Source organism: Scylla paramamosain, chromosome 14 (genome assembly GCF_035594125.1).
Source record: "Scylla paramamosain isolate STU-SP2022 chromosome 14, ASM3559412v1, whole genome shotgun sequence".
Lineage (NCBI taxonomy): Eukaryota > Metazoa > Arthropoda > Malacostraca > Decapoda > Portunidae > Scylla > Scylla paramamosain.
In genome coordinates, this window is record NC_087164.1 from 1,544,023 (window position 1) to 1,553,964 (window position 9,942).

Sequence of the window (9,942 nt, forward strand, 5' to 3'; positions counted from 1 at the left end):
GAGGTGTTGCTGGCAGAATTGTTGGAAGATCTGGGAGGTGAACTCACCCCCGTTGTCCAGGACGATGGAGTGAGGAGTCCCGAAGTCGGTAATGTACTGCTGAAGCGCCTCTACAATTCCCTCTGATAGTTTGTTTTTGAATGGATAGAACTTCACAAATCGGCTAAAGTGATCTACGATAGTCAACACATATCGGTAGCCACCACTGCCTGCAATTATATCCCTCAGGTCTATACACACCCCTCAGGCACATTTCCCCATTTATTTACTTATTTCCAGTCTCCACCTCTTTCGGTTAGTCTCGAAATAAATCCCACCACTGCTCACCAGTTTCGTGCCCTCTAAGGGGGGGATATTCCCTTGTGGCAGACGATGATAATAAATCCTATCACTGGTTTAAAAGAAATACAAATACTGACACTTTTATAGATTTTTAATAAATAATGGAATAATCCGAAATAATAATAATAAAAAGAAAGGAATTCAGAAATACAAAATAAATGGTAGCGTACTCTTCAGTTACATAAAAACTGCGATGGAGATACTTTCGCGACTACTGAGTTGCGGGGGAGACCAGAGAATAAATAAATAAATAACAAATATACCTAAAAAGTATGTATAGACCTGAGGACAGTCTCACACGGTGATCTCGTACCAGGTGGTTTCACTAGTCACGCGGAGAAAACCAACAAAAAAGAACGAAAAAATGCGAATATCTATCCACTCAGAAATAGTTTATCAACAGGAATATCTGAGGAGAATCCAAGAGAGTCTGAGGAGAATCCGAGAGGGTCTCCTTTAGTAAAATTATTGTTAAACAAACACTTACTTAATATTACAGGAAATGGAGGAGGAGATTATCAGACTGCATGCTCACCTGAGGAGAATCCGAGAGGGTCTGGCTTTGCTTGTGAGGAAATCGGCGGGAAACTAAGAATAAAGGTTTCCAATGGGGAAATTTATTAAGAGTTATAATTTTGTGTTAGTGGGGGGGGCGACTAGGTTGTGAGTTCAGGGATGAAAAATATGAATAATTAAGTTACTGTTTACTTTATAGTTGTTACTTTAAGAAGTTTAATTCAATGGACTTTTGAAATCAATTGGGGAATTAGTCAAAGTCTGGTATCTCTTCCTGGCTTGCGTAGCAACAGGGGTAAGAGGACGGCGAAGCAAAGAAGACTTATTAGATTCGTCAACCTCATTGGCGCGGCGTAATTATCTGGGATTTGTTTGAGCTGGTTTAAGACCTTACCATTATAGAATTAATTTTATCGTATTAAGGGCTCCCCATTCTCTGGGATTAGGTGAAAAATTCGCCTCTATAACCTGGCCAAGCAGGAGAAATTACGTTTATTCACGGGGTAAATTTGTTATAGAAGTGGTCAACACAGTGACGCTGAGAGGTGGGGGGGGAAAGCAAGGACAAAAGGAAACTGAGGAGAGGAGGGGAAGGGGGGGGGGTTAGTCACATGGTACTGAGACTCTGGTCATCCCCGCACATTACATGGGCCTTAGCCTAAAAAAAAAGTAGAAATATACATAATTATTTTTCCAGCACTACATGATCAGTAAAACAGATCACCTGAGAGCCAATTGATGCCCAGCCGGTGCGGCTACAGCCACCTTTAACAGTGCTGCCACCCACACCAATACCCCTGGTGTAACACTATCCCCCACTTACAAGGCAGACGACCCGGCTTCCCTAACACACACATACACACAAGAAAATTAAGTGGAAATAAATAAATGAAATACACAAAGAAAATTAATACTCAGGAACATCACAAAAGTCTCTCATCCAACCTGGTCTACGCCTCTGCCGCTGAGGTTGCTGTGGTAGTGGAGATGTGGGCTGTGGCGAGTCAGCAGCGCCACCCAGGGGGGGGGCGTCTCTATCCCCAAGTTCAGGGTCAAGGTCACCACTGTCACTCACCGCGCTGCCTGCTCCACGCTCATTCCTGTCTCGGGCAGCCCCTGCCACGTCCTCATCACTGCTGCTGGGGCTTACGTCCTCGTCTTCCCCACCATGGCCCCAGAAGTAGCGGCCAAGACCGTGGTAATGTCACAGTCAGTCCACGTGGACAACAGACGGTCGTTTCCGTAAACGGCGAATCCGATACCTGATGTCAGAGAGGACTGCTTCCATCATGTATGGCCCCTCCCAAGGGCTCTGGAGCTTTGGCATGAGCCCTTGCTTCCAGCTGGGGTTATACAGCCACACTCGGTCACCCACAGTGTACCTCACGTTCCTCATGCAGCAGTCATACGTCTCCTTCATGGCCTGGCCCACCACCAGTGTGTCGAGTGTGTCATCAATCCTCGGCAGGGGGTTAGAGTCCTTGGCAGTCATATCATTCAGCGCCCAGTAGTCCACACAGAGACACAGCAGTCCTTCTTCTTAACCAGGACTACTGCTGATGACCACAGACTCCGACTGCTCAATCAGCCCCTGCACTGCCAGCTCATTGATAGTGTGCTGCATCTCCTCTCGCCTGGCTGGTGTGATACGGTGGGGCGGGCTCTTGATGGGCGCACTACTTCCTGTGTTGATGATGTGCTTCACCAACCCTGTGCGGTCCAGGTCCATGTCACCCCTGCTAAAGACGTCCGCATACTGAGCCAGGGTGTGGTGCACCTTCTCCATCTGCACCTCCATCAGGTTAGTGGCACTCCAGTGAGCCAAATCCTCCAAGAAGTCGGGCAGTGGCCTCACAGCAGCCACCTCTGCGCTCCCAGACGTCTCCTCAGGATGCTCCACTTCCTCACAAGTGCCCAACTTTGCCCCAGCGGGCACCTTCTGAGCCTCATTGGAGAGGTAGCTACCAACACCGTAACTAACTCCTCCCCTGCTTGAACGAGGCTCCGCCTGACTGCCACGCCATCAGCCAGTTGCAGATTTTCTGTGGGTTCCACAATGCCTTCCGATCCATGCATTGCTCTGGACAGTCGACACCGGACTCTGGCCTCTGTCCTAGGGGCAAGGTGCACTCTCTCAGCCACAACTACCTCTGCACAGCTGACCTCCAGAAGCAAGGGCACTTCTTGGCCACGCACCCTCACCAGCTTCCGTCCAAGGTCAACATAAGCCTTGCTCTGCATCAGGTAGTCGAGTCCCAGCAGACATGGTTCGTCCAAGTCAGCAACATACACCGGCAGCTGCTCCACAGCGCTGCCCATGCTGATACGAACATCCACTGGGCCCTTGAGCTTCACACAGTGCCCTGTCACGCCACACAGCCTCTGTGGCGCGTCTGGGACTCAAGTGGCGGTCAGTATGTCAGGCCACAGCAAAGTCGTCTCAGCCCCAGTGTCCACTGTTAGGCGGCATGGATTCCCATCCACTGAGCCCTCCACCTGCATCGCGCTAGTTGTCTGGCGGCAGCTTACACAATGCAGGGCCTGGAGACTGAGGACGGCTGGGGTTCGGCCCCCTTCTCCACCCTGTCCGAGTTTCCTGCCTGCACCACTTCCTTTGGCTTGGGGTAGGCACTGGAGCAGGGACCAGACATGCCACAGTCCTTGCAGCAAGGCTGAATGGCATCAGAACCCAGCCGGTCGAGAGAACGCATCCTTCGTTCCCTCGGGCATCGACTGTGTCTGTGGCCCTTCTCGCCACAGCCCCAACATGAGCCATGAAAACCGTCTCGGCTTGCCTTCCTCGATGGTGGCTTCTTCTTCACCTTCACCTTCCAGCCTCGGAGATCATGGTGTTGTTGGGCGACTGCCCCTTGGCCGCTGGTCATCTTCAGGAGGGCCTCAAATTCCAAGGCCCTCGCCAGCGCCACCTGCAGGTCCCCAGGGTGTGCCTGCTTGACATAGATTTGCAGCTGCTGGTCGTCTAGGGTGTCAATGAAGGAATCTTGGGCCAGCACCACAATCATTTCTTCCGGGGCCTTGGGATACGACCTCTTTACCAACGCCTCCATATCCTGCGCCAACTGGGATAGCATCTTGCCCTGCTCCCAAGTCCTCTTCTTCAGGCGAGCCCGATACACCTCGGCCTGGTGGTGGTGCCCGAAGCAGCGCCGAAGGGCCTCTGCCACACTTCCATAACAGGTGCGTTGGGCCGGCGGCAGGTGCCCCAAGACCTCTACAGCGGGGCCTCACAGTGCTGTTGCCAACTGAAGCGCCTTCTCAGCGTCACTCCAGCCTTGGGCAGAGGCTAGCATCTCAAACTGGGCGACGTAAGCCTCCCAGGCTATCTTCCCATTGTACTCCACCAGCTTGCATTTCCCCAAATGCCAGGAAGCCGAAGGACTGAGGGGTGGAGAACGCGACTTGTACGGGCAGCTGGTGGGGCGGCCGGGGGAGGGAGACAGAGGGTGTGGTGGTGGCAGAAAGGGGGGTTGACTGAGCCCCAGCCTGCCACTAGCTGGGCTCAAGGGATGGGTTCTGATGGCTCTCTGGCCCCCTGAAGTAGCTACCGGCTCTGGCACAACGCTGCGAGGCCCCCAAGCCGAGGGTTCTTGCCAAAAGCCCCAGGCAGGCCCCAGCAGGTCCGCCACCCTGGTAGTTCCCGCCAAAACACATGGGGCCGCCTGTTCCTCCGCGCACGCTGTTGCCAGCTCACGCCGCTGCTTCTCCATCCTCACCTCCTCCCTCAGGCCCTAGACCTCATCTTCCAGAGTCTGCACCTTGTCCAGCAGTTCATTCCTGATGCTGTCACAAGCCTGGTCAGTGTACTGCTGTGTTTCTGCCTTCAAGAATGCAAGGCTGCTCTGTAGCACATCCTCAAGATGGTGGACCTGGTCGTCCCATTGAGCCCATTGAGCCTGCTCATGTGCCAGCTGATTGGCTCTTTCAGCTTGCTCACATGCCCTCTGAGCCTGTGCCTCATGGTCCACTGCCATTTCCTGCCTCATACTGGCCAGGATGGCAGCAATCAAGTCCATCTGGCCCGGTTTAACTTCACTTGAGCCGCCCTCGGCCCCGTCATGGCGACCATCTTGTGACTCCATGATGATTCACCATCTTTCACTGCTCACTGTTCCCTGGATACCACTCTATGACACCGCTTGTTGCGCACACCCCTCACTCCGGGCGGGCGTGTTATCCACATGGGCACGGGTCGAGAAACTAGAACAGTGGGGCCTCAAATAAGTCACACTCTGAATGCCGGGACAAGGCACATACACACACGAGACCAGGGCGCAAGGGAAAACACAGGCACTATTTCCTAGGTTTATTGACAAATCCTCCACAAGTACACTGCTTTACAAGTTCACAGGGGCACCACAAGTCTCCCAGGGCATGACAGGCACTCAACAGGCAGGGAAACACTTCCAAAGCAGGCAAGCACATGCTCGCTTCCTCTCGGGCCACATGTCTCCGCTCTCTCTCTGTTACTGCCTCTCCCAGTGCTGCCACCTTCAACAGTGCTGCCACATGCACCAATACCCCTGGTGTAACAATATATATATATATATATATATATATATATATATATATATATATATATATATATATATATATATATATATATATATATATATATATATATATGTGTGTGTGTGTGTGTGTGTGTATGTGTGTGTGTGTGTGTGTGTGTGTGTGTGTGTGTGTGTGTGTGTGTGTGTGTGTGTGTCAAATGATCATCTCTAGAACTGAAAATTAAAGAAAAGAAATGACCTCACATTAGTATACATATGGAAATTTACACATATGCCCCTTCATCGCCTGTTACTAGAGTGTTACAAATCCTGAATATAGTGAAACCCTTTTACAAAAAACAGTCACCCAATCAAGCACCACCTGCTCCACTGCCAGTGATTCCACTCTCGCCACACTGCACTACACCCCTAACTATCGGCCTGCAATCACAACACTCCACCTGGCAGCATCAGGTGTCTATACATCACGGCAACCAGCTGTCATCTGCCTTCCACGTGTCTTCCTGTGATAGCCTGGCAGGATTTCCCCAGGGCCCATGATGATCCTTATATTGTCACGAGCCTAATAGCAATAACCTTTCCTCTCCCTTCACTGACCATCCTGGTGAACTAGCCTACAACTTTGCTATCCTCCATGACCTAGAGCAATTGGTGCAACACCCTACTCGTATTCCTGACCGTCTTGGAGATACGCCCAACATTCTTGACCTTTTCCTGACCTCTAATCCTTTTGCTTATGCTCTCACCCTTTCTTCTCCGTTGGGCTCCTCCGATCACAATCTCATACCTTTATCTTGTCCTATCACTCCAATCCCTCCTCAGGATCCCCCTAAGCGAAGGTGCCTCTGGCGTTTTGCCTCTGCTAGTTGGGGGGACCTGAGGAGGTATTTTGCTGATTTTCCTTGGAATGACTACTGCTTCCATGTCAGAGGCCTGTCTTTGTGTGCTGAGCGCATAACAAAAGTGATAGTGTCTGGCATGGAGGTGTACATTCCTCACTCTTTTTCTCGTCCTAAACCTTCTAAACCTTGGTTTAACACAGCTTGTTCTCGTGCTATACATGATAGAGAGGTGGCCCACAAAAGGTACTTAAGCCTTCCATCACCAGAATCTCATGCACTTTATATTTCTGCCCGGAACCATGCCAAGTCTGTTCTCCAACTAGCCAAAAACTCCTTCATTAACAGAAAATGTCAAAACCTTTCAAGATCTAACTCCCCTCGTGATTTCTGGCATCTAGCCAAAAATATCTCCAATAACTTTGCTTCTTCTTCTTTCCCTCCTCTACTTCAACCAGATGGCACCACTGCTATCACATCTATTTCTAAAGCTGAACTCTTTGCTCAAACCTTTGCTAAAGACTCTACCTTGGACGATTCTGGGCTTGTTCCTCCCTCTCCTCCACCCTCTGACTACTTCATGCCACATATTAAAATTCTTCGTAATGATGTTTTCCATGCCCTCGCTGGTCTAAACCCTCGGAAGGCTTATAGACCTGATGGGGTCCCTCCTATTGTTCTCCGAAACTGTGCCTCCATGCTTGCACCTTGCCTAGTCAAACTCTTTCAGCTCTGTCTGTCAACATCTACCTTTCCTTCTTGCTGGAAGTTTGCCTACATTCAACCTGTTCCTAAAAAGGGTGACCGCTCTAATCCCTCAAACTACCATCCTATTGCTTTAATTTCCTGCTTATCTAAAGTTTTTGAATCTATCCTCAACAAGAAGATTCTTAAACATCTATCACTTCACAACCTTCTATCTGATCGCCAGTATGGGTTCCGTCAAGGCCGCTCTACTGGTGATCTTCTGGCTTTCCTTACTGAGTCTTGGTCATCCTCTTTTAGAGACTTTGGTGAAACTTTTGCTGTTGCCTTGGACATATCAAAAGCCTTTGATAGAGTCTGGCACAAAGCTTTGTTTTCCAAACTACCCTCCTACGGTTTCTATCCTTCTCTCTGTAACTTCATCTCAAGTTTCCTTTCTAACCGTTCTATTGCTGCTGTGGTAGACGGTCACTGTTCTTCTCCTAAATCTATTAACAGTGGTGTTCATCAGGGTTCTGTCCTGTCACCCACTCTCTTCTTATTATTCATTAATGATCTTCTAAACCAAACTTCTTGTCCTATCCACTCCTATGCTGATGATACCACCCTGCACTTTTCCACGTCTTTTCATAGACGTCCAACCCTTCAGGAGGTAAACATATCACGCAGGGAAACCACAGAACGCCTGAATTCTGATCTTTCTAAAATTTCTGATTGGGGCAGAGCAAACTTGGTATTGTTCAATGCCTCAAAAACTCAATTCCTCCATCTATCAACTCGACACAATCTTCCAGACAACTATCCCCTCTTCTTCAATGACACTCAACTGTCCCCCTCTTCTACACTGAACATCCTCGGTCTGTCCTTTACTTATAATCTGAACTGGAAACTTCACATCTCATCTCTAGCTAAAACAGCTTCTATGAAGTTAGGTGTTCTGAGACGTCTCCGCCAGTTTTTCTCACCCCCCCAGCTGCTAACTCTGTACAAGGGCCTTATCCGTCCATGTATGGAGTATGCTTCACATGTCTGGGGGGGTTCCACTCATACTGCTCTTCTAGACAGGTTGGAATCAAAAGCTTTTCGTCTCATCAACTCCTCTCCTCTAACTGACTGTCTTCAGCCCCTCTCTCACCGCCGCAATGTTGCATATCTAGCTGTCTTCTACCGCTATTTTCATGCCAACTGCTCTTCTGATCTTGCTAACTGCATGCCTCCCTCCTTCCGCAGCCTCGCTGCACAAGACTTTCTTTTTTCTCTCACCCCTATTCTGTCCACCTCTCTAACGCAAGAGTTAACCAGTATTCTCAATCATTCATCCCTTTCTCTGGTAAACTCTGGAACTCCCTGCCTTCTTCTGTATTTCCACCTTCCTATGACTTGAATTCCTTCAAGAGGGAGGTTTCAAGACACTTATCCACCAATTTTTGACCACTGCTTTGACCCTTTTATGGGACTGGCATTTCAGTGGGCATTTTTTTTATTAGATTTTTGTTGTCCTTGGCCAGTATCCTTCCTACATAAAAAAAAAGAAACAATAACAAGCCATCCCACAGCTTTTCCAGCAAGGAGCTCCTGATGCTTGTTTCAGCAGTGAGGGCGGGTTGGGCAATGTCGTTGGCTCACTCACGCCTCGCCTCACCAGCATGATGAAGGAGCAGGCATGGGATGCAGTGACAGCTGGACAACGCTGAATAGCATTGTCAGGAGCATCACTGAAGTCAGAAACAAGTTCACCAACATCAAGGAAAAAAAAAAAAATGGATAACTTGACAGGAACACAGCTACAGGTAAGAGACGTTACATATTTTGATATATCAACAATAATGTGGAGAAGGTGCCTCCACACTACTAAAATTAAGTGATAATTGGGATTAAGCTACACACTTTTGTTTAGGTTTTGTTAACTAATTAATTATCCTATTCATAATACTCTGAATTTCACTTAGGTGGAGGGCAAAGCCCGGTTGGGTCTAGCAGGTGTGGGAATGTCAGGCAATCAAGAAGCAGAGCAGAAGGTGGTAACAGGTAATTAATTGATGCATCTTGCCTTAATTATGTCAGTATATCATCTATATATATATCCTGTGTAATAACAGGCTCTTTACTGAATTAGGTATATGCCAATTTAGCTACAGTTTATTTATTTTTTCTGATTTTTAAAGAAATTAATATGCTATCCGTCCCACAAATGGATTGCGTCCTTATTGTGGATTAATATATCAGCCAGCAAAATTAATTGGTTCTTGGCAATATATATATATATATATATATATATATATATATATATATATATATATATATATATATATATATATATATATATATATATATATATATATATATATATATATATATATATATATATATATATATATATATATATATATATATATATATACGAGTATATATATTTATTCCTTAATTTAAGCTCTGCATCTCATGTCGTCTTCCAAATAATATAGTTTGTGAAGGCACAACTATGAAACATTAGTGTAGGACTTGTATTAACATTATTAATCACTCACTAAATAATCTAGCAGTTTCCCTACAGCTAATTTCAAGAACTCATTAAGTATAAATGACAAGTAATCTTCATAGTCACCTTTGGTTTTCCTTATGTTCTTTTAAGTGATTTTTTTTATTTCTTTAAATTTTTGTTGGGTGTGTTAGCTGGATTCTTCATTGTTTCCATGATTTCCATGAATATGTATAATTATTATATTGATGGTTCTTCATTACTTTTAGTTTTGCGGATGAAGAGGGCAGCATGGAACAATATGTTTTGCTCTATCATTCAACTACACTTGCTTCTGTGGCTGAGTCATCCCTCCTGTCTTCACCTCAGCCAGAGCCAAGCCAGCAAAGCAACCCACATCACTCTGCACTCTCCCTGTCCAGCCCTCAACATCACCATCTCGTTGCCTACTCCTGGTCCCATCAGGCAACACACAAGCAGGGCAGAAGGTCTAGCATTTCCTCAGATGTTGGAGATGTAACAAGGCATC

At 47.2% G+C, this 9,942-nt stretch overlaps 1 protein-coding gene across 1 annotated transcript; it reads right to left on the reverse strand.

Moving 5' to 3' along the window:
• Positions 1 to 2,398: 2,398 nt before the first annotated feature.
• LOC135106714 (uncharacterized) lies at positions 2,399 to 3,177 on the reverse strand. Its single transcript, XM_064015972.1, has 2 exons — positions 2,872 to 3,177; positions 2,399 to 2,776 (listed from the first exon to the last, which is right to left on the reverse strand). The coding sequence occupies exons 1-2, from the start codon at positions 3,175 to 3,177 to the stop codon at positions 2,399 to 2,401; spliced, it is 684 nt and encodes a 227-aa protein (XP_063872042.1).
• Between the last annotated feature and the right edge of the window lie 6,765 nt (positions 3,178 to 9,942).